A 25,815-nucleotide genomic window follows, 5' to 3' on the forward strand; every position below is an offset into this window, starting at 1 on the left:
GTTGCATCAAGGCTTTTGGGATAATCCATGCTGTTAATATTCGGATGACAATATGGAAACTGAGTGAGACTAGATCCAGATCCAAATATTGATGATAAAGAACTTAATTTTGAGTCTACACTCTGCAATGAATAGTTTTAGGTTTTATAGACAGTGTTGAATACAGACAATTACTGATCCACATGCTTGTTAGCTTGATTTGTTGCTTTGTGTTTTGTTTTGTTTTGTTCTTTTCACATCTTCCACTGCCTTGCATCACCATTGGCAAAATACTGTCTTTTTTGTTCCATGTTCTCCCATCTCTTATTACATTACATTTCCCGGTACCAGGTTTTGTTGTGGTAACATTTCAGTTTCCCTGTAATTGGACAGGTATTGTTTCAAAGTCAAATTTTAGTGTCATATGATCACATGGTTAGACGTGAACTGGAACACACTAAAATTAAATGTCTTTACCTGAGGTTAGCTAGCAGTAATTAAGACTGATGCCTAATGAGTAATGTTGGGGTGCTGGGATTTTTGTGGCAATGTATTTATATTTTAAAAAATTACGGCATCTGACTGGTTATTTAAACATTAGTTTCCCCAGCAAAGGTTGAAGATTCAAATAATTCAGGTCAGTCTTTGTGCAAATAGATTTTATATCGGAAGTTTTTTATTACAACTATATCTTCTTACATCTCCAGTTCATTGTTGTCCTTTAACAATACACTGAATAAAAGAGCAAAGCCATGAATAGCCACTGTGTTCATGTAATAGCACTCTGATCTTTCTGTCAGTGGATGCTGCTCTGTAAAGAAGTGAGGTGTGAACATGTCCCTAAAGAAGGAACAACATGAGGGTTAATGAGGCTGGCTTGCTTCTGTAATTGGCTTCATCAGCATCAATGGCAAGATTGCATTCTGCAGAGTCCTCTTAGTCAGTTCTTTGGCTCAGAGAATAGCTCTGGGGACTCAAGATGAACAGGGACCTTCATTGTCAGTGTTCAGAACCATCCTTGGATGGACGGCCAGATAATTAAATATGTACAAATACATGCCCACTGTTCTGATCTGTTTGTTTGTTCTATTTCCATAGAGCTTAATTGGGAGATCCGTCTTCATATCCACATGAACATACTTAACCACCTCATCACCAATTCTAATGTGCTGTTAGCAAATTTTGCTCAGCCCTTTGAGTCTCGTATGTTAAAATGAAATCCATGCAATTGAACTGACTCTCCACCAGAATGGCCTCATTGTGTAGCTGCTGACCGAAGGCCGGCTAGCTCGGGACAGAGGTGGCTGGCAGACTGCCTGACTGGGTAACAAGCTCACTCGTGACCCATGTGACAATGAGTGGTTAAGTGGAGTCTGTAAATGAGTGAGCCAGCATGACCTCATGCCACCTCTGTTGTCCAGACAAAGCACATGGACATCAGTGGCAGTCGGATGCCAACAAGGCATTACCATAATTCTATTTCTGCTACCAGAAGATGTCACGTAGATGCAAAAAGATCCAACAAATTCTTCGCACTGTGTTACCAGAAAAGTCAGGCCATTCTTTTGCCTTGAGATGACACATGTTGGAAACAGGCGCTATATAAATAACGCTGAATTGTAGTGAATCATTTCAACACAGCAATATTGATTGCCTTAGGTTTTAATGATAATTAATGTGACACACAGTATTCGTTGTCTGTGTTATGCCAGAGGAGTAAGAAGTTACCAACATTATAAAAACTTATGTGTGCAGTAAGAATTCCGTTACCTTTTCCTATAGAGCCGACAAACTTGGATCTTTTTGTAATAAACAAAAGGTCTTGATACTGTTTAGTCTCTGATTTTTTTTTTTTTTTTTTTTTTACTCCAGCTTTATTGACAGTATCTTTTACCTTTTACCCGCATAGCAAGTATTTAATCAGGATGAGGATAAGAACAGTTAAGGAAAAATGTCTATTATAAGCACATTGTTCTGCAAACTTTAGTTGTGCTCTAAATTCCTGATTATTCATGTTATACATTGTAATTCAGAGATCTGGGAAGCTGATACATGATCACAACTGTTGCATTTTCATATATACTAGATAAAAAATGGTGCACTTACTTCCTTGTGTGTTTCCTTCAAGGCTTTTCTCTTTATCTACATTATCAGTTTTGATAAAATTTAGTTATTTGGGCTGAACAGATGTTTTTCAAATAACACTAAAAGCAGGTGTACTTTTCTCTGATTTGCAGGCCACTACTGTGTGGTGTGTCCAACAGAATTCACTGTAGCAGCATGAGGCTGTGTGACTTTTGCACAAGTAAAACAAATGAGGATTCAGAACAAAGCATACGACTGCTTCTGTGTTGAATCTCAATATGTGGCTAATTTATTAAACTGTGGAGTTGCAGATCTTTACTAGTTCCATGAAGCAGTTTTTTTTTCCATGTAAACAGTCTTATCAGTGGCGTTACACAATTCTACTGAAAACCACCTCTGGGTAATGTGGTAGTATACTGCCATTTGCCAGAAAGACAGAAATGAGAAGAGGTTGCAAGCTGGAGAACAGAGATCTAAACAAATAAAGATTTAAAATGCTTTAAAATCATCATTGTAAAAGATCTGTGAGGAAAAAAAATGTGCTTCTTGCATTTCTTGGACCTCAAAGTTGATGAGTGACACTGTAAACATAACTTGTATTTATTTACATAGCACCTTCACACTGCCCACGTTTTTTTGTTGAGCTCTTACTTTGTCTAATATAAATGCAGCCAAAATTGTAGTCAGTTGACCAGTGTGGCTAAAGTATCTTGTTGTCTCTCTTAATAATCTGCAGCGTGATATCATCCCAGCTTCATTTCATAATGTGGACTTTAGTTGATGTTTGTTGTCTCTGGACATGCGTCCTCAGTGTCTGTGTTGTAATACAGTTTTTAGTAGGTTCCACATAGTGTAATTATGCAGTTAACCCTTGTTAACAGTGAGAGTTTTGTGGATGTATGTAAGATAAAAGTGAAGTCACAATCTGTTTATGTGTTTTTTTTATTATGCAAAATGAAAAACCTTGAGCCTGTAAAAGGGGTGCAATATTGTCATTGCCACTGTAAAGTCCTTCATATAAAGTATGTGGTTTGTTTGTTGCAGCATTCATGTTTCTTTGGTCTTGATTCTTGTTGTAGCTGTGCCCTCTCTGCTTTTGAGTGCTCCTGATTAGGCTTCTTGATTTTTGCTGAATATTTCAGTGTGGCTTGTTGGAGGTATTTGCAGGAGTGTCAGCAGGTGGTGAGTGGGATTTGGGCTTCTAATCATTATGCATATGTGTGGTGATTTAACATGCCTGATTGCTGTTGAACTGAAATCTTCAGAAGCTGTTTGAGCACCCACACAGGCACATAAATGTATGGTAATACACATTTTCATCAAGAAACAGGAAACAAAATTAACATAATAAACACTATTTGGAATCTCAAAATAAATGTGTAGCGACTGAGTAATGTATTGACATTAATGACATGAGGATATAATGTCTCATTTCCTCCTATGTGTGATGTTGGATATTTTTACCCTTTTATCCCCGCAAGCCAGAATGGAAAATTCTCTGTAGTGTTTTCTTTTGGTAAATGGTGAAAATAGTGTTTTGTTTTTTTCCTAATGTGCACTGAGCAAACACCAAAAGGCAGCAGGCAAATGGATTTCTATGCTGACTTGTGAAGAAAATTAAAAAACTCATTTCTGTTGTTAAGCTGGTGACAAATTCTTAACCAGTGAATAAATCCACACCCTAATCAGGGGTTAGAGGACAATGCTAACATAGTGTGATCGATATACAGAAACTCCTTTGACCAATGCAGCTTTACTGAAATGACACAATGCCGCCTGAGACGAGAGAAAAATGAGACTAGTCTGTTGGAATTCTGGATGCATTGCTGACACATCCGTTCGGCACGTAGTTATGTACTTGAAAGTGCACAACTCCACCATTTGTCGTATTACATGCAGGGTTTATATTTTTGCTCAGTGTACATACTGTCGACATTCATTTCTCTAACTAGCTCACAACATTTCCCAGATCCCAGTCAGCCTCTTTGCTAGTGTTCATACTAAGTGCTGAGATTTGCGTGTGCAGTGGTGTGCTGCATTACTGACCTCCTGCAGCAATACCACCTTTATTTGTGTGTGCTCCTGAATCGTTTTGCTCTTTATGATAGGTTTAGAGATGGTGATTTATAAAGAATGTGTGTCAGTCATCATTGGTAGTGGACTATGATGAAGAACAGTGATAAGAACCAGAGCATCTTTGCTGCTTTTGTTGCAAACTTGACTGAAACAATTTGCAGATTTTTTTTTTTCAATTGATTGCCTAATGATTAGTAGATTGATCGTTTTCACCCTCAATTAATGCAATCTGTTTTCCCTCTTTGCAGACTACGACTCAGTGGGAGTACTGAAATGACCAGCCGGCATCCCAGCCATGCAGAGAGCACTCACTCCACAGATAAACAGTCACCTGCCGTGGCCCCCAAGCTCCATGTCCACCGATCACTGTCAAAGGAGACCATCACCATCCACTTCTCAGCTCTTGGGAAGGAGGAAGAGGAGGAGGAAGAGGAGCTGTACACTACAACTGTCTCCACTACCTCACATGACTCGAATGTTGCGACAGCCTTAGAGGCAAGTGAGGAGGTGTTTGAAGGGGTGCCAGAGGACTCTGCTGATGGAGTTGGTGTCAGCCCTGAATCATCCAGCCTTTCTCCCATTTCTAAACATCACACTAACAGTTCTCCCACATGGACTCCGTCTTCAGACGTTTCTGAGCAAAAAGCTTCAATTTCTAACTCCTCGCCAACAAAATCTTTGAGCTTTCCTTCCAGCGACAAATCTCTCCGAAGCATGGTTAAATCTCTCTCCTCTGATGTTGAGTCTCGTGATGGGGTTTCCTCTATTACTACTCCGTCAGTGAGACACAGGCATCTCATGAAGACTCTCGTCAAATCATTATCTTCAGATACATCCCAGGACTCATCCTCCTCCTCCTCCTCCTCCTCCTCCACACTCTACCGTCTTCCAGAGTCGCGCCTCAACCTGCAACTCTTTAAGCAATTCACACAGTCTCGGATACCGTCTGCTGCCGTGTCATCAGTTAGCGATTCTAAAACTGCCCCCTCCTCGCCGTTAACCTCACCAGATAACCGCAGCTTCTTCAAAGTCTCAGAAGTCGAGGCGCGAATCGAAGACACCAAGCGCCGTCTCTCTGAAGTCATTTCTGAGCCGCTGCAGCTGCTGAGTAAAATCATGGATGAAAAAAGTGGCAGTTTAGTTAGCAGCAGCATTTACCGGCCCAAGGCGCTCTCTGCCAGTGCCACAGAACTCTCAAACATTGCTCCCGTTAATGGTCACCTGGAGAGCAACAACAATTACTGCATCAAGGAGGAAGAAGGAGGCGACTGGGAGGCTGAAGGTCCCAACAGCGGAGTGTGTGGTACAGCTGAATCACCTGTTAACCCCTCTGTCGACACAAAGAGCCCCGTCAAATCATCTTCGCTTTCCATGTCTGCTCTTGCAAAACAGGAGGATGAGGACTTTTGTATCCTGTACAGCGAGGACTTTGATACTTGTACTGATGCTGATGGTGATGGTGCTGACAGAACTGACAATACTGGAAGTGGTAGCCAAACTAAAGTGCCACTAAGTGGTAGTACTGAACCATGCAGTGAGGATGAATCTGAAAGTAGTGGACCGGCGCCAAGTGTTCCACACTATACTCTCAGCGTCCTTACTGTTTTGGTCTATGGGTATTTTGTATTACCTCTGCCAAGTTATATTGGAGGATTGCTGCTCGGAATTGGGCTGGGATTCCTTTTAGCCATTGGTGTTGTGTGGCTAACGGGACCAAAACCTTCTGGAGGTGACTTTAGACATTCCAGACACCGCGAGGAGATGTGGAATCTGACCAAGTTGGACATCAAGGAACCAGAAATTTATAAGGTCAGTGAATCTTTTCCTAATTTGGGGGCTTTTATTTTTCTTGATTTCATTCTGTCATGTGATAGAAAATTCCAACAATGTTTTTTATAGTTTGCTAATAATGACGATGAATGACATTACAGAAAATAAGGGACGTGTTTTCAGATTAGATTTGGACTGAAGATATGTGACTGGGTTATTCCAACATTAACACAAGGGCCTTCCTTGTTAATACCACTTGTTATGCTGAAACAGTTCAAGTCACAATTAAGAAAATTAATACATTAAAGTACCAAAGAAAAGCTTCACCTTTCACTGACTTCATCTAGTTAATCTACAGGTCCTATGGATTCTATTTTATAGACAATAACTCATATTTTCAAAACTTTCAAAATTAAACAGATAAGAACCCTGACGACTGAATTTCCCTTCGGGGATGAATAAAGTCATTCTGATTCTGATTCTTATATTGTCACCTAGGACTGAGAAATTAATTAAATATTAAACATATTCCGGGTTTTGGGTTCCTAAAATTCAATGAACATGCAAAACTACGCATTTGACTTGCCCTTAGGAAACAGCCCATGCTGGCAAACTTGATTTCAGCAGGGTTATATCTGACATTACAATACCTTATTTCACTCTTTTTAGCGTAATTTTTGGTCACCTACTTGCTCCATACTGCTGCTCTGCGGTAGTTGAGTGGAGACTAGAGGCTTCTCTGCACACAGCTACTTTGCTAGCATCTATGGTAGCCTGCATGGGAGGTATTGAGAAAACATCAGTAAATGGTAGTGTTTTTATAAACATTAGTTCAGCAAAGAGTTCCTCTAGGAGATGCACTGAATGTATTTGCAGAAAAACCTTATTCTAAGTCTTACTTTGTATATTAGCAGGAATGTAGCACAGCATGAAGTGAGAGCAGCGTTGTTGTTTTTTAAATGGGAAAGTGTAATAAAAATATTTTGTTGTGATTTCAATATCAATGATCATTTTGGCCATAATCATGCACCTCTATTGTCACCTACCCTCTGATGGAGCAGCAGAATTCATTTTGCTGTTAAAATTAGGAACACAAACCTCTCAAGGTTCAGTTAGTTCATACTTAATACAGTTCATGATATATCACAGAAAAAAAATCTGTAATATTTGCACATTAAAGCAAAAAAAAAAAAGACACAGAATCCTACACAGAAAATATTATTTTTATTTTTTTTCTCAAAATGGTACGTGTTATTCTCGATGGTGACACTGTGCAGCTGCGTTGTTGAACAAAGGCAAACTTGCCATTTAAGAGGCATATTTACTCTGCAGTTTTCACTCTGAAATGACAAAGCAGCAAATAAACTAGTGAGGGATCCTGAGCTGAATATAGCCTGATGAACTTCAAAGCCCACCACGCAGAGCAGATGACAACAAGCTGTTTAAGTCTTCACATGAAAAGACAGCGGTTGTGAGACGCTCTGTTATCAGTGGGAAGTTCACAGACAGAGTCATGTAACCTTTTCTGTCACTGCCGGGGTATGTTACATGGGTGACAACACGCTGTGAAGAGATATTTACAATGTCCTCATTTTCCAGGCACAGTGTTGGATTGATGTCTTCTCTTTGTGTTTTTGGATGCTCTAAAGCATTTCTTTCTCATGTGTAAATCCTGGTAATCACACACGTATTCAGTACATAAGAATTATGTTAGTTATAAAAGAAACTCATCTGATTGGGAATGCCTTTTTATCTGGATTTTACATTCAGTTGTTTTTCTAGTATTTCGCTACTCAGTCTTGTAATGTAACCTACTTTATATGAAAGCAGTATGTCTTCCTTCCAGGGCTGGATGAATGAAATATTAAACTATGACCCAGAGACATACCACGCCACACTGACATACTCTGTGTATGTCCGGTTGGAGGGCTCCATCATTCGTCTGTCTAAACCCAACCACAACATTGCTCGCCGTGCCACACATAATGAAACAAAACCTGAAGTTACTTACATCAGTCAGAAGATCTATGACCTCACCAACTGCAAGGTATGGGGTAATTGTTTTGACACACAGATGTAAAAATCCCATTATATACATCCATTTTAAAGTTTTTACTAGAAAAAGATTTCTTAATTTTTCTGATTCAGAATTCAAATCTTTAGAGAACAGCACATTTAAGTCCACCATAGCTGTGAAAATGTTTCAAAGAAATGCAAAGGAATTAAAATGTGTGTTTTTGATTTTTCCCAAATCTTCCCTCAGGTGTACCTGGTGCCTCAGAGCCTGGCAAGGAAGCGAATATGGAACAAAAAATACCCCATCTGCATTGAACTTAGCAAACAAGATGACTTCATGTCAAAGGCAGAGGGTGACAGGTGGGAGGCCAGTGAAGGCATGAGCACAAGGGACAGAGGAGAAGGGATGGGAGGAATCCAGGAACGAGGATTTTCATCCTCCTCCAGAGACCTGACCCTCTACCTGTTTGGAAGAACTGGGAGGGAGAAGGAGGAATGGTTCCAGAGATTTCTTTCAGCCTCTAAGCTCAAGGCAGACTTAAAGAAAAGTTCCTCTGTTTTGGGGAGTAAGAAGAGTGAGTAGAAGTGATGCTTCCATGAAATGTTTGTTGAGTTTTTTCTTTATTACTCCTTAAATCTTTTTGTTCAGAGCTAAAATTTCGTAAATTTGAAGGCCCATATTATGCATGTTCACTGGTTTATAATTGATATTTTTGGGCTCACCTAGAATAAGTTCACATGCAGTTTTCTTATAATGGACATTGCTGCAGTACTTCTTGTCAACCACTGATGGAAATGCACCATTTTAGCTGCTGTTTCTTCTTGCTACAACAACAACAACAAAAAAAAACGACGACTCGCTCTGCTCTGATTTTGAGGTATCATTGGTTATGTACCGTAAATCTAGACCTCTCAGTATAGCAGTGTACCATGAGCAGAAGTTCGCTGTTGGAAGTCAGCCACAGGGCAGGTGTTAGGGAAACCTGTTAATCTAAAAATCTGAACTACTTAAGAAAAATGAAAACTCTTGAAGTTATTGAAGGGTAGTTTTAATCCACTTTACTCTCATGCATTTCATTCCTCCCACAGCCTCAAGTTCTCACAGTCGCAGCAGCAGCCGCAGCAGTCTGGATGAGGCGTTGGCATCTCAGCCCCGGCCGAAGGACTCTTCAGCCTCCTCCTCAATGGCAACTAACGCCAAAACCAAGCCTCCGCTGGACTACAGTGTCTACATGGGTTCCTTACTGCCAAAGCAGTTGGCAGTCAGCCCTACAGCTGCCAGCCCTGTTCTCCAGAGTCCACAGAGCAGCCCAGGGGCGGATAAGAAGGTAGCACATTCTCATCTTCCATTTACACTTCTAGCACGTTTTTCCTTTTAATTTCCTCCCTTAGGTGCCAAAACTTGTATTGTTATTTACAATTTGCCCTTATGGAGTTACGAGCACTGTCAGTACACTAAACAAATAATGGCTAATATTGTGATTTATCCTTGCAAAGGTGTAGTCAGAGGAGTAGCATCCGCTGTATTGGTAGAGGGTTAAGTATTTTAGAATCCTGTACAGAACTTTAAGGTTCATATTCTTTAGTTCTCCATTTATAATACTTCATCTGCTCTGTCTGTAGCTACCGAACACCACTTCAGCTCAGGTGAAGCCCAGGGGAGAGGAGGAGGATACTGTTGCCTGGGTGAATGCGGCTCTTGGTCGGGTCTTCTGGGACTTCCTGACCGAGCCCTACTGGGCTGAACTGGTCTCCAAGAAGATTCAGATGAAGCTCAGCAAGATACGGGTGAGTGGAGCAAGGCCCATGACAACCTTCTCCCTTTAGAAAAGAAATTGAAACAGGCAGACGAGTTGAGATGATGTAAATAGTTAATAGTTACACTCAGTTTCCTTTTGACAACATGAGTCCAGTTACACACAGACAATAAATATATAGATAAGTTCTCCAAATGTCAATGTCTATATCTGTGCAGCTCTTTAAATGCCTCTGCAGCTCCATACTGAGTTTACAATCAGAAGGACAGAGACAGAAACACAGCATCATTCATTTCTGTCTGTTTGTCCTGCAAAGTCTTTCTGATCCTGTCCCCTGGTCAAACTTCTTTTTCTTCATCATATAACGTGTTTCAAACTGTGTGACCATCCACAATGAACAGAACCTTAATTAGCATTCTGATAACTTTTCAGTAAATGTTGCAGTCTTTCAAGGCATAACCACAGAATATTTATGAATCACTTCCAGCATGGTGGTATTCTAAACTGCATGAAGTCGCTTTAGCAGATAGGCACACACGAGAATGACAATGTACTGATGTAGGACTTTGTTCTGTGTCATGGGCGATATGACAGTCTATGGAGTGGTGCTGTTAAAACTACAGAATATCATCTGTCGTTTTGGGGAATGCCCAAAACATGTCAGAAAATTACCCCTGAAACATGCATACATTCATCTTTTATGTTGTGAAATCGGAATCAGAAAGAAAAACTGTGACCATCATGTATTATGTGTCATTCGATGCACTATGTGGTAAACGTCACGTGTCTACTCTGACTCTCTCCATCACTGTGGTGTGTATGTCTGAACGAATGTGTGAGGAAAATTAACATAAAAGTGATCTTTGTCACTTAAGCTGATTTATGACGGCAGCAGTGTTTCGGTACATTTCTGAAAAGGATGTAAATCTGCTTTAAACAAGGACTTTTTGCTTGTTTTAAATAGTTTTCCCTTTTTTTTCAAATGTGCTGTATTATTATCCTGAAATCAATTATTCATGCGCAGTGTCATCAGTCCAGTTGTTTGCTTCTGTCTCCTTCAGTTGCCTTACTTCATGAACGAACTGACCCTGACAGAACTGGACATGGGCTCGGCCACTCCCAGAATCCTTGGAGCTTCGAAACCGAGCATTGATTATCGAGGCAAGAGAGAAATCGAATCATATTACACCTGCGCACGCACACACACACACACACACACACACACACACACACACACACACACACACACACACACACACACACACACACAAATTATGGATTTCTTTACTATCTAGATTATCTGATCAGTAACACCAGCCATGAGCTCTGTGCACTATTTCCTGGGAAATCTCCATTTATTGTGTAGCGTTTGCAAACCACAGAGCATAATTTAGTGTTTCTTGTGAAAGGACTTGCAGCCACTAATCTATGTTGACAGTAGAGATTACAAAAATGAAGGGGTCGTGATGCAAACCAGTTATCTGTCAGGATATATATTCTGTGTGATTCTTCGTACAAAGTTGTCACAATTTGGTGTTTCTGCATGCAATGGAATCTGAAAGAAATGGATCCTAATAAGCATCACAATTTAATGAACTTTTATTGTGCACGTGTTCAACATCTCCACCAAGGTTCATGACATTTATCCTAGTAGTTTTTGAACAATCCTGTTGACAGTCAGACAGCACTGAAATATACCTCAGCTGAGTAATATATCTGGCTGTGACACCATTTTCACTTAGCCACCACACTATGGTCTGAACTTTGACATTACAGAGAAGAAGAAGTGAAAGTGGCTAACCACAACCTGACCAGAGTACAGTGTTATAGATTCACATAGGAGGCTTAAGACCAGATTTTACAGTCAAAGTTACTCACCACATAAATGTCCCATTTAGAGAGCTGATGTTTGTGTAACCATGAAGCCCATTCTTAAAATTGTCTTGGCTCTTGCTGTGTCATACTAGTGTCACTTTATGTGTTTTACAGTGGTGAAAAAAGTTTTTGGACACGTTTCATATTTTACACAATCTCAAATATTACCATAAAATAAGTGTGGCTGCATCATTAAATGATGTTTTTTGTTGTTGTTGTTGTTGTTGAATGTTTACAAGAAAAACTAACAAAACTAAATTCTTGGCAGTTTCAATGTGTTAGTTCTTAACATTTTTGGTATCAAAGTCAACAAATAACAGAGAATGTTTTCAAAACTGAACAGAAAATAAATAAACCATCACATCATCAACTTAATATTTAGTAGTCATTAACATGCAGTGGAGTTCTAATCTTGGCTGGCATTTTCCCCACCAGTCTTTCACACCGTTGAGGGGTAATCTTGTCCCATTCTTCTTGAATTACTGTTGATCCACCACACATTTTCAATAGGGCTCATGTCTGAGGATTGAGCTGGCCACTCTAAGACCTGGATACTGTGCTCCTGCAGCCAAGTTCTACTGACCCCGGATGTGTTTGAGGGGCATTATCTGGTAGAAACGTCCAGTTTTGACCGTGACAGAACAGTACATGTGCAGAAGGAAGCATGTGGGTTTGGAAAATGTCACAATACTTGGCAGACTTCAATGTGCGATCACAGACAGTGAGATGACCAACACCAGCAGCACTCATGAATCTCTAAACCATGATACTGCTTCCACCATGCTTGACAGTAGGTACTGTACATGCTGGAGATAATGCTTCGCCTGGTCTTCTGTGTACCCTCACACTAGCAGGAGGAAGATAAAGCTGGAAACTGATTTGTCCACAGAATCTTCTTCTAGTTCCTGGCTGTCCAGTTCTTGTGTGCTTGGGCCCAACAACGCCAGGCTAACCTCTGTCTCTCTTTAATCAGGGGCTTCTTGACAGCCTTGTAGGACTTGAAGCCATGATCTAAAAGTCGGCCATGTACAGTGTGGGTGAAACACTGGACATCAGTTTGGTTTGACCACTGCCGTTGAAGCTGCTTTGATGTCATTCGGTGGTTTTCCTGCACATGCGGATCAGGATGGGGTCATTTCTTGCTGAAGAAACCCTTGGACTCCCAGATCTTGGTCTTCCAATCTTTGTTTTGTATTTCTGCAGAGTGTATCCAACTGCTGAAGGACTGCATCTGCACTTCCTGGCTGTCTGGCGGCAGCTGCACCCTTCCTGGCTGAGAATCTGTATCTTCAGGCGTGTTTCCTGTGTTAGGTTTCTTGTTGCAGTCATTTTTGTCTCTGAAGAACTTTGAAATGTGCTGGCTTTATATAGACATGAAGCACGCAACAAAAAATGTGTCTTTTAATAAAAAGGACAACCTTTATTAGTGGATCACTGGTACCAAAATGACCCAATACTCAAAATTTGTATTTTTGTGGAACCAATCAATTTTAATTTTTTAATGTTTTTTTAGTATTTGTTAGGTATTTTGGCTGTGACTGTGCTCAAAGAAATTGCACTTGAAGACCTAAGAGTAATTCTTGCAATATTTCGCAAATCCATGGGGTGTCCGAAAACTTTTCCATCACTGTATCTTTTGCCTCAGCATCCAAACCTACCAGTCAAATTTTCCAAACTTCAAATAATATAATTTTAAAAACCTTGCTTGACAAATTGAGTGAAATGTCAGACTGAGTGAACACTTTTGCAATCCATTGCGTGCACACGTACACACGGGGGAAGTGATTTTTTTTTTTGTCTCATGACTGACTGTTCCTCCCATTCTTTCTCTCGTGTTCTTGCTGTGACTAATAAGGTCACAATACCGAGGCTGTGCTCTCCATCCAAAAGAACAGCAGCATTGATGGCAGCTGTCCTAACTCTCCACTGAAAACAACACTGTCCAGACTGAGATGCTCAAAATGCTAGCAGTTGATTAGAATGCTTGTTTTGATTTTAATCCGCAGTAAAAAATGGCAACAAATTCAGATCAACACTAAAAAATATAATCAAACCAATAGCAAGTCAATATTTGGTATTCATTCTGTATTTGTAGTAAGATGAGTTATCTACTTTTGGCTGTCAGGAACGCAAAAACTAAATATATTTCTTAAAATACAGCAGTGAGCATGTCAACACATTTGCCGTTTAACATGCTTGCCATGTTCTCAATGGACTTTGAGTGCTCTTAGTGTCCTGCTTTGTCCTTTTTTTCTTTTTTTTGCTATATTCTTGTTATTTTATTTTGTAAGTTGTCATGCTGCTTGTTAGTCTCTATATGTGGCATTGTGATAGACTGACCTGTCCAGGGTGTCCCTGTCTCCACCCTAATGAGAATTAAGCAGTGTACAGATAATGGATGGATAGATGGAAGTTGTCATACTGTTTTTTTTTTTTGTCTCCCTGGCTTATTTGCACATATTTTTGTTGTTGCGTCTAAAACAAGTATAGACAACACTTCGGTCGACTTGGGTTGTTATAAACTGCAGACAAGGACAACGGCTGCTGTACTCATTGTAGTGGTGTGTTTGAGGTCAAAGAGAGATGCTTGTTACTTTTAGACTCTCAGCCGGGTAAATAAAGTGCAAACCTTTCCCTTCCTCTACAGCCGCTGACCAGCAGTAACAATGCTCAGAGCTTAGTAGTTTACTGTTGTTTTTCAAGCTTTGGATGCATGGAATTGGAGCGTTTACAGAAAGATGTTTGTGATTAATTAATGTGAAGAAACTCTCCTTTTGGAAAGGTGTTGCATAGTGCAGATCCTGGAAAATGCTAGAAATCTAATGGAATTTGATTGGTTATTGAACTCTTAGTTGAATAAAATACAGGCAGGTTTTAAGCACTTTAGCAGGTATTTTCTTTGGAGCAGATAAATCAAAGTTTAGCTGTGTGAGCTCTTAACTCTGCACAGCTATGCTGGCTCAAGTGGTGCTAAAGTTTCAGCAAACTGTGTTCTAGATTTGATCACAAGAAGCTTTTGTATGTCACTTTTAGAGGAATTCTTCTATGATCTTTCAGACATGCAGCCTTGAGCTTCCTGTCTCTCTGTATCACATTACTTTCGTCGTCCCCCACACATTCTGTGGCAGATCTGTCTTTTCATCTGTTTCACATGTAGTCTCCTGCTCGATTCCTAGTTTTCTCTTCCCCTTGCATTCCCTTTCATTTCATCTTCCCCTTTGTCCTTACTCACTTTTTAGTCTCCGTATTTCTCTTCCTCCCTCCTGTGCGATGACTCACTGCCTCATTTTTATCACTGCAGCACTCGCATAACCCTATAATGAGAGCAGGAAATGATTGCATCTCCAACTGAGATGGCACCGGCATTTCTTGGATCAGTTCCAGACAGAACACACCTCAAAAGCCTCTTCAAACACAATCAGAGTGCACTGAACCAATTTCATTGACTGCTGATGGGTTGTCAGCTTTATTTGCACTTACATTCAGAAACAGCTATATGTTGTCTAATGTTTTGATTTCTTTCTCACAAATTGTTCATGAAATAATTCAGATCACCCACAGTGAGTCTTTAGTAACAAACTGCTACATTTTTAGACACATTTCTTGGAGGTGAGAGAAAGTAGGAAGGAGGCAGACAGTGTGTGCTTCAAACAATAGACCTTTTATCCATTTGGCTAAAGATTACTGAAGACATTTAGCTTAACTGAGCCCTGTGCATGTTTCCCTTTAGAGGATCTACCTCAGCAGGGAAAGGCCATTTTAAAATCTGTTACCGTGCTGATGTGTTTCCATGATTAATTGCCTTGGGCTTTAAAGTTTTGTTGCACAACCTCCAGTGAAAATGGTCAGTTTAGTTTTCCTTTTCAAATTTCCACTGTTGCTGCAGTGGCTGGATCCTCCAGGCGTCTCAAGTTCTGACTTGACCTCGTGTCACCCTGCTCCTTCCAGGAACAAGCATGCTGAGTGCAGTGGATCGATTAACTTCTCCAGCTGTGTATGTGTGCATATCTTCAGAGACAACTGCCTCTGTGAGCTTGTACTTTTGTAGTTCTGCACATTTGTTTTTAAATACATACGGTCATGAAATTCTGTATTGTATATCTCTGAAGGCATATGAGCGGTCACCCTGCAAATGTGAGGGCATTTCTCTGTAGTGTTCATGATGCACTGCTGACTCCTCACCATGTGGCTTCGTGACTTCACCCCAATTAAAGAAGCACTGTGCTGCCATGATCCAGCAGCTTGCACTGAGGCTCTTCTCTCCTTTCTCCATCTAACAAAGCTCAGTGCCCTCCATAAACACCCAGCCCAACTAGACTCACGCTACGCTTCTCAAGTCTGGTGGGTCAAGCAAGACTCACTGGGCTCATCATATCCACCTTGTTAACTCTGCTTCACTGCATTTCTGATTGCTTGTTTTCTTTCACTTGGTGCTCTTTCTTTTGGTCCAAATACTTTCTGTTTTTCCTGCTTTCACTTCTTCTCGGCCTGTTTCTTTTTAACAGCTTTTTGTTTGATTGTTTTTCTCTCTAGAATACTAGACTTATTGCGTTATCAAGCTGGTTTTTAGACGGAATACTCAGGAGAGGACAGTCAGTTTCTGCATTTTCTGCCTTCTCACATATCACCTGATAGTATCTGAACAAAGTAGACAAGTAGAGTATTTCCACTTATGAACAATCAAAACTAAACACGTTAGAAAGACTATATTGAGAATACCGACCCCCAAGTAGAAACAGAGTAAGTCTAAGCAGAATAAGCTTGTCATCACTGGCACGTTGGGAAACCTGTAATCACAGAAACAAAATTGAGTGCACTTATGATTTCCAATTTATAGAACTGCAAGAACATACAGTAGGTATAAAATTATCTGTCAACACAGGAACTTTCTCAGCTTTGAACCTTTGAGCTATTTTGATCTCCATGTTTGCATTATGGCTCCATGTGGACAAGAATTGTCAGAAGAAAATAAAGATTAGATCGTGTTGCTTAACAAAGACAGAAAAGGGTACGGAAAGATCAATGACTAACTAAAGATCAATTAAAACACAGCTGCAGCAGTAACCATGTGGTACTGAATGAACCATGCCACCCAAAATGACGCCACGGACAGTGCTCTATTTTCACAAGGTAGCTGTGGAAAAATAGACAAGTCATCCAGAATTGTCAAGAGAGTTATCAGTGGAAACAAGTTTCTGTGACAGCTCAGGCAGTGTGAACGACATTACATAAAGTCAACCCTTTGGACGGCATCCAAGAAAAAACTTGACTTGCTCTTTGGCACATCGCTGAAAGATTATTCTTTGCTAAAGAACATTTAAGTTATCTGATGAATAATTTGAGGACATTGTTTGGTCAAATGAGACCAAGATAAATTTGTTGGACTCAAATGGAGTCCAACATGTTTGGTGTGAACATGAAGAGGACTGCCATAATGAATGCATAGTCCTGACAGTGAATCAGAGAAGTCAGAGTGTGATAATGTGGGAACGTACCTCCAGGAAAGAACGGCAAAGCATCATGTCAGAATGGCAAAATTGCTATCCTTCATGCTGAGGACGACTGAGTCTGCCATCAAAAATAAAGGTGGGCATATATAAAATAATAATAATAATGGTTTAATAATAAAAAATGCAAACAACAAAACATTTCAGTCTTAGTAATGAAAAGTGTATAGACTGTTGTTGCATTGACTTCTTTCTCTGTATTTTTCATATAGTTAGTAGTAAAGTGTTGGTTTCCAGTTTTACATAAAAACAAATGCTCTTCTGGTCCACTTAGAAGCAAAGCAGTTACTGCAAGATGACACAGTTTAGAATCATTTGACATTTAATCGATATTGCACAGGATATACATCCTGTGTATGTACACTTTAGCCAAAATAAAAATCTTATCCCAGGGTTACTGCTAGGAAAGCTATCAAAATCTAATTATAGGAAGTCTGTTATCTGTGCAGAACTGCTGTGCAGAGTGTTGCACCATGTATGTGTGCACTAACTTTGGACTTTAGCATCGTGTATGTGCACACATGCAAAGTTGTTTTTTTTTTTGATCAGATTATCTTAATGGCCTTTATCCTAACCTCAATTCTTCTTTCCTGCATCATCTATCAAACTTTGCTGCCCTCCAGTGGGGTACAGGGAAACCTCACCCAAGTTTATGGTGAGATGTGGCTCTTTGTTTCACAAGAACATGTGACCCTGTGTTGTAAAGAAGGAAGGGAAAAAATCAAAAACAGCACGCAAAGGCTGCCCCATGCAAGCCAAGCTTTGGATGGATGCTTTTGAGGAGTTTATATAATCCAGATTACAGCAGATTTGGTAGTGCGGAGGTAAAAGGAGCAGAGAGAAGCTGGGAGAGCCCTGTTTCTGCCGCCGGTCCCCCCTGCTGTTATCAAACAGGCTGGGGGGGAGATTGCCTGCTCTCCAACTGTTTTTCTCCTCTGTTTAAAGGACCTTTTGATCGCTTCCTCTTTCTTTCCCTTCTTTCCCTAGGTCTTTCACTATGTCATTCTCATCTAAGCAGAAGGATCAACAAAATAAAATCAGTTAGAGTCCCCACTTCAGTGATGCTTGAGGAGAAAGAGAGAGATGCCACAGAAAGGTCAACACAGTGATAGAAGAGCGTGAGCAGGGAGGAAAGAAAGCAGCGAGAGAAAGGCCGAGAGGAGAGGCAGCTAGGACGAATGTGGCCTGAAGAGCTTTCATTCTAGACCTTTAAAATCACAGCTATTAGATTCAAATTTTGCTTTCATTTCAAGCATCACTAGTAAATTGGAGTTGTGCAGGTAATTTAGACTTGGCACAGGGAATATCATTGAAAGTCAAGGTTTCTGTTGTGCCTCAGATAGTGTGATGGACATTGCACGATATCAACCCTTACTGTATGGACAGCATCCAAGAGAAGAATCTGGCTCAGTTTTTATTTTAAACCCGCAGTATTAAACCTCGCTGAAGAACATTAAAAGAAGCCTGAATATAATTTATTTAGCTTAGATGGTCTCCATCAGGTCTGCAGGAAACCCGACCAGGACTGCCACAGCCAATGCATAGTCCTCACACTGACGCATGGAGATGGGAGTGTGATGATATAGTCCTGCATGGCTGCAAAAGGTGTTGGGGAGATGACATTTAAAGATGACACCATGAATGCCTGTGGATGTATCAAAATTAATCATAGCCTGCAGAAGCTTGGCAGTAGAGGAATATTCCAGCATGATAATGATGAGAGTCATACTGACAAAATCACACAAGAGGTGTTCCGGATGAAAACAGTGAAACCATGACACAGCAATGGCAAGAGTAGCAAAATAACTTTCCAGAAATTTGGGATTCTCCATGCGAGTTATGTACTAATAAATGGGAGTGTGATAATGAGGAAGATGAGATAGCAGTCATTTGTCAACAACTTGTTTGTTTGATTTTTGTCATAACACTACTATCTTTCATGGACAGTGGCGGATCTGTTGCATATGTGTCTTTATCCCCAAATGTTACTGTTTACAGTTTCACTTGTCACATCAACGTGTCTAATAATTGCTGTATATCCGTCAGGTCTGTGGTTCGACCTGGAGGTCTCCTACAGTGGCTCCTTCCTGATGACCCTGGAAACCAAGATGAACCTCATTCGTCTGGGCAAAGAGGGAGAAAACCTCCGCTTAGGGGAACTTGGCAAAGATGGGTATGACAGTCAATGTACATCGTGCTGCCTTTACATTTTAGAACAGCCATGATTGGGCTTGATGCTGTTTCCTCCTCAGGAAAACTGTGCTATTCTGCCACTTTGGCACCTTACCTGTTTTACTCAGTATTCTGTATCTTTTCTTTTATACCCCCCCCCACTCTCCTTTTTTCTTCTCCCTGCTGTTGCCTCTCTGTCCTTTGGATTCTGCCTTTTTGCGGCTCTTAATCGGATGTGTTTCTGCTGTCGGTGAGTGCTGCTTGACTTTCAACAGTAATCTCTTCTGTTCACTTTCCAGTTACAACATCTTGTTTGTCTCATTTCCTAATTCCATCTAATGCTTCATCTAATTAATTATTCATTGCTTGGCGTGTTCAGTGCTTTCATCCATGTATTTCCTTGTTTTCACGCCAGATATTGATTCTTATCAATAAAGAGGAGTCTAATATGTTCATATATGGCCATGTAAATACATTACAGATGGCACTTTTTCTCTTTTGATACCTCAGCACAGAAACTCTAATGATTAGTATCAGTGTTAATAACAAGCCTAAGTTCTAGATTGGTGCTTTTATAAACTGCAGTGTGCATTTACAGTAAGTAAATGGGGTTAGACTGTGCTGCCAGTAAATAAGAAGTGAGAGGAAATTTGCCGGGCCACATAAGGGAACATGTTTAGATTCGGTTTCACATCAAATTACATGTGAAAGGTTGAAATACTGTTCAAAACAAAGTGGTCCTTGTTTTTTAGGTTAAATTACAAAATGATTTCTTTAAATGATTATGCACATGTTTAGCAAGTATTATGTGCACGAGTTAGTGCGTCCATATGTCTGCGCTCACATGCATTTGTATTTGCTCATGCATTTTCAGATACAGGCCACGCACTTACTGTCTGGCTGACAGCGATGAAGAGTCGTCCAGCGCCGGCTCATCAGATGAGGAAGACACCTCAGACTTCTCAAATGATTCTGCTGGAGCAGAAGGGTGAGAGCGAGTTCATGTGCCTTCTTTCTTATTTAATCTACTCACAATCACAAGATTCAGTATTTCAATACTGGCCTAAATACAAGAAAAATTTCACTAGATTACATTACATTGCTCGATTTTAGATAAACTTGTTTTGAAAAGTCATTGTTTTAATCAGTCGTTTAGTAAAAATACAGACAAAAATCCCTTTTCGTATGATATGGCTACATAACCAGTGTCGCCTCGCTTTCAATTGGCCATCTGACCATCTAGAGCAGATTGGAATTTTTGTTAAAAGGATCTTTGGAAATGGCAACACTATGCAGACCATTGACAGAGTGAATGTGCCTCTAATCATATCTATTTAGCATAGGGTTGTGTCAAAACAAGACCATGAGCTTTTCATTTAGGAATGTTGTATCTGTGGTTTTCTGGACCCAGCACAGACCTCTTTTTTTAAGTTTTGTAATATGGATAAATGAACGTTTACAGAGCACAATAGACTGTCAGAAATAGACTAAGCAACTGCCTCTGGCACATACATGCTGACAGAGGAATCAAGACTCCAAAGTGGATGCCTCATTTGATACAAATTAGTAATTTCCTGTGTACTGATAGTTTAACTGTAAACAATTCCGTACAGTTCATGACCCATTTCTGTGTAAAAGGTCCACGTGCTTCTCATGTAAAAAATGTAAATGGAAGGACTGGTCGAATGAAAACGTTTGCAGCATTGATCTCAGTGTGCGTATGCACCACTTTTGCTCTGCTCACGTGATTGGTGTAGCTATTGTCATTGATTTTAGTAGAAGTGTAATGCAGCTGCTCTGCAGATTGTCCACATAAGTTATGTATAGTCATGTGGTTTAAAGGACACAAGGTACAGCAGAGTGTTTCAGACAGAAGGTGCAGTGTACAACATGAGAATCGTGTAATATTAAACCATAAACATATTCTAGCTGATCCAGAAAATACAAACCTGTAATTGTGTACAGTGTGTGTTGTTTGTGTCAGTTTCCTCTCCACAAAATCGAAAAAAAAAAGCGATAGTACATATTTAAGGTTTGTAAGTCTGCTTTAGCCTTGAACTTCCTTTTATTTACTATGAATACAGTTTGGTTGGAGGACATAAACCGAGCAAGATCATGCGCTTTGTGGACAAGATTACCAAGTCCAAATACTTCCAGAAGGCCACAGAGACAGAGTTCATCAAAAAGAAGATGGAGGAAGTGTCCAACACACCCCTCCTGCTCACAGTGGAGGTGCAGCAGCTCCAAGGAACGCTGGCCGTCAACATACCGCCTCCACCCACTGACAGGATATGGTATGTGAAGGAAGTGTTGTTTTCCTTCAAACTAATCAGTGGAATGCTGTGCAAAGTGAATGTCCTTGTTTGTCAGAGTGTTTCTTAGAGATGACCCTTTCCCACAGATAGGACACAGTCCAGTCTGTTGCAAACAAAGGTTTTTATGTTGACACTGAATTAGTCAATTTTCCTCTTGCATGTCAACAGTTACTGAATCACAGTCCACATACCTTTATGTATGAATGATAATTACATTGAAACACGCTGTAAGGACATCTGTACTCAGAACAAGTGAAATTCATTCTTCTATGCAACTGCATGTTTTATTTAACAACAAATAAACGTAGCACCCAATATACTGTATGTCTTTCTGCAGTACATCACTGTCCTCTGGTGGTAGTAGCTGCACCTGCAATGTTTGTGAGCAAATGGTTGGTTATTTTCTGTTACAGGTATGGCTTTAGGACACCGCCTCGCTTGGAACTGAAGGCCCGACCCAAACTGGGAGAAAGAGAAGTCACTTTGGCTCATGTTACGGACTGGATAGAGAAAAAACTGGATCAGGAATTCCAGGTGGCAATAAACCTTCTTTTGTTCCTGTAATTCTGTGGCACAGTCCCCGGTCACTTGACAAACTAGCACAAAATTGGAAGTTGTCAGGGGAACTGCAGAGGCTACCTGTTCTTGTTGAAACATGGATGCAAAAATAATAAAAGTGCCATTTGTGCTGCATCTCAGTAAGCACAGCAGAGTCATACAAAGCTTACAACATAGACTGAGAAACTATTTAACACATTCATTGTTTTATATGGGGGTTCATCAAAAGGATCAGGGATTGTTGGTGGTGCAAAGTCACATGCCTGTAATATATGCCATCAGTAACTATAACAAGTCAGGAAGACATATGATATTGGGCTAAGCTTGAGTGAACACTGGACGGTGTGCAGTTTCTCCTTGGACGGCAAACTGCAGCAGGGAGAAAACATTTTGTCAGTCAGCAGAGGCAATGATAAAACCCTAATATGGACACACATCTGCAACCACTGAGAGAAGAAACAATAGTATACACAGTAATTGGAATTTGTTGACCAGGGTTTGACTGTCAATGGGAAGCTCTACAGGTCATGTCCTGAGACATCTGAGAGAGATCCTTCGGGACAAACCTGAACTGTGGCACGTTGGTGTTCCAATGCGCTGTGCACCAGACTACAGCACGTTGATTACACACAGTTGTTTTTTTTTTTTTTTAAACCACAACAACACAGACACCCACCTTAAGGCCAATTCATGCTGTCTGTGTCCACAAGGGTACACAAAACATAAATTTTGTCATCCACCTAAGTCACGCAAGGTAGACCAAAATGTGTGCGATGTGATTCTCTGCCATTCTCATCATTAAAAGAGTTGTTTTTATTTTTATATGCTTTCCATCGATGGAGCTTAAACACCGTATGAAGTCTTACATTTCTCCAAAACTCTGATGCATACCTGGTCTAGTATAAACAGAGTTGTGTTCATGAATGAATTGATCATTACTTGCTACATTTGACTCCCTTTGAATCCTCCTCCACAAAATAAAATTCAAGCTGAGGGATCATCATTTTGACACGCTTCAAGAGCTTATCGTAGACATTATTTGACATCACGGGACTTCCAGAGAGCATTACAAGCATTGCAGAAGCACTGGGAGCATTTTTATAAGGTCCGTCTTTGAACTTCACCTCTTCTAAAAGACAGTTGCACACTTTCTGTGATGTGCCAGCTACTTATGGTCTATTTAAGAAATGTCAAAAATGTGTCAAGAACCCCAAAAAATGATAGACCACTGACTATTTATCCATTTTGCGCTTATTTCCTTTAGAAAATCCTGGTGATGCCAAACATGGATGATGTGTGGCTGACTATTATGCATTCTGCCATGGACCCTCGCACAGCGGGTGGACCTTTGGTCGGCCTCTCAGTGGACCCAGAGCCTTCGCAGCCAGAGAGGGACAGCACCAGCCAGCCATGAAGATTGTTTACAGTATTTCCTACAGGTTATGACGTCTCAAAATGGGAACTGGAGCCAAAGTCGATAGGTCTGGCGCTACTGTAACACAAACACATTCCCGTAGTGAGTGGCTTTCTCACTTAAAGTAGAAGAGACCTTAGGAGTTTTACAGGAACAAGACAGAGTCGACACTAAAGACAAACTGTTGCTTGCTGCTCTGTTAAGTAGTATTTATCATGACAGGGGAAAAGGCAATTTGTCTTATGTAATGATGAGAACCTATTGAATAGTGCTGATATGTGAAGGGAGTCATGTTTGGCTCATAAGTGGGGGTGGGTTAAGTTAATAAGGAGGAATTTATTGGTATATATTTTATGTCCTATGAACACATTAATGTGGAAGCATTCACCAGATACCTTACAGCCTGCAGATGACAGGAGATGGAGCATTTAGTATAGAGATGCAGCAAATGGAGTTAAAGTGTGATTGTATGTTGAAATTAGAGGTGCTTTCTAGTGAATGATTGGTGTGTGAAGGAACGTCGTTGTTTGCTTTGTTGACAACTAACTGTAAGCAGGTGACAGCATACTTTGGAGAAGCTCAGATACTTGATGTTATATTTCTTTACCATAAAACATTAAACCTTTAAGTTGCTTTATGCAATTGTTTTTTTTTTAAATCAGGTGTTAGCTAACAGTATTCATTTGTGCTGTGACCAGATCTTCAATTGCCAAACTCCCTTTTTTTTCTTCAAATGCCACCGATGCCGTTATTCATGTCTGTATGGAAATAATGCTCAAGAGCAAACGTACACAATGTAGGAGCAGTGACAAATACACAAACACAATAAGTGCAATGATAGAAATGCTAAATAGGCTTCAGTATGATATATATACACATATACATACATAAAAGTGTATGTCTGATGAGAAGTACGAGGCCTCTAACACATCTGTTGAATGTATGTTTGGGTATTTTTGGTTTCAGTTAATGTATAAAAACAGTTTTTACCCAGAATAACTGGGGTATGCAAATTATTGCACAAATACAGGTGAAAGTTTTCTTTTTGCTTTCTTATGATAAACACTATCACATGTTGCATATCATTTTCCAGATGCATTATCAGAATATTTATGGACTAGTGGGTGGTGCATTTATCGATGCATCACTTACGGCGATAATGTTACTGATGATGTTGGAATTGAAATGACCAATTTTGATGAATAACAGTGCTTTAAAAAGACTCTACCCACCATATTGTATGTAGAAAGACATTTCAATGTAACACTTGAGCAAAGTTAAGGTAAATATGATATCATAAAGCATCTATTGTCAAGAATGTTGCAGCCTTATCTACATGTTCCCTCTCTGAAATTGCATTTGTATCCATTATTTCTAATCTTAACCAAAGTCCTTTGATTAGGTCTTTAGTGCTGGATCGCTCCCTCTGCTTAAAGGTACACATTGATCAAGCATTAGAGGTAATATTTACGAATGTGCTAAAATACTTGCATTAATGTTGTTTACAGAAGTTCTCGCCTTGTTTTCATTTCTTGCTCTCTTTGGATACTAAAGCGCTGTAACACGAAATGGATCTTTGTTCTGTTTGATTGTCTTTTCTTTTCCGCCTTGGTTCCCTTTTATTAAGTATTTTTGAATGACTACATTAAGTGGGTTGTGATCTCAGTTTTTTGTCTACTTCTTTGATATAAACTGAATGAAATAAGAATTTTGAGGATATATGAAGATCATGATTTGTATCTGTGAATTATTAATGATTTTTTAAAATTTACATGTAATTTTGAGGCCAAATTCAGTGATTACGTGTATCTGCCTTATTTATAGAGCAAAATAAATCTGTCAGTTAAAGCCTTTTGGATTTTTGCTTCAGATATTGTGTTCTGAATATTATGTGCACATCTTGATTGCTTTGTGTTTATTTGCTTTGAAGTGAAATAAAGTTGTTTTTTTTTAGTGATGTCTGAAAAAAATCCACACTCAAACCTATGTACAATGTCAAGGAAAATATTCATTTAGTAATTATAAAAACTGAGTAACATTCAGATTTTTCACAACAAAATGAAAAGTAGGGTGTTGGGTATCAGAATGGATTCTATCAGTGTTTAATTATATATATATATTTCCAAATTATGTTTATCAATAGGTTTATATTATGTTGATTATTTTCATCCACAACAGACTCATTGAGGTTTATCTACAAAGGAAAAAGTGATTTTTTTTAATTTTTTTTTTAGCATTTTCGATTTTTTTTTTTTAACTAGACGTCGCCTATTTGTCAAATACAAATAAAA

At 39.7% G+C, this 25,815-nt stretch overlaps 1 protein-coding gene across 3 annotated transcripts in view; it reads left to right on the top strand.

The window, feature by feature from the left end:
• Window positions 1–25,375, top strand: part of tex2 (testis expressed 2) — a 39,752-nt gene extending 14,377 nt beyond the window's left edge. For 2 of the 3 annotated variants that reach the window (XM_022212112.2, XM_022212113.2), the window contains exons 3-13: window positions 4,389–5,949; window positions 7,757–7,957; window positions 8,174–8,501; window positions 9,016–9,254; window positions 9,550–9,714; window positions 10,745–10,844; window positions 19,112–19,238; window positions 20,112–20,225; window positions 21,322–21,531; window positions 21,966–22,086; window positions 23,375–25,375. In XM_022212112.2, the coding sequence (XP_022067804.2) occupies window positions 4,414–5,949; window positions 7,757–7,957; window positions 8,174–8,501; window positions 9,016–9,254; window positions 9,550–9,714; window positions 10,745–10,844; window positions 19,112–19,238; window positions 20,112–20,225; window positions 21,322–21,531; window positions 21,966–22,086; window positions 23,375–23,524 (3,291 nt within the window). In that variant the 5' untranslated portion in view covers window positions 4,389–4,413 and the 3' untranslated portion in view covers window positions 23,525–25,375. The remainder of the gene's footprint in view (window positions 1–4,388; window positions 5,950–7,756; window positions 7,958–8,173; window positions 8,502–9,015; window positions 9,255–9,549; window positions 9,715–10,744; window positions 10,845–19,111; window positions 19,239–20,111; window positions 20,226–21,321; window positions 21,532–21,965; window positions 22,087–23,374) is intronic. The other variant, XM_022212114.2, reaches the window with a different exon arrangement.
• The last annotated feature ends 440 nt before the right edge of the window (window positions 25,376–25,815 follow it).

The sequence above is a fragment of the Acanthochromis polyacanthus genome, chromosome 3 (genome assembly GCF_021347895.1).
Source record: "Acanthochromis polyacanthus isolate Apoly-LR-REF ecotype Palm Island chromosome 3, KAUST_Apoly_ChrSc, whole genome shotgun sequence".
Taxonomy (NCBI): domain Eukaryota; kingdom Metazoa; phylum Chordata; class Actinopteri; family Pomacentridae; genus Acanthochromis; species Acanthochromis polyacanthus.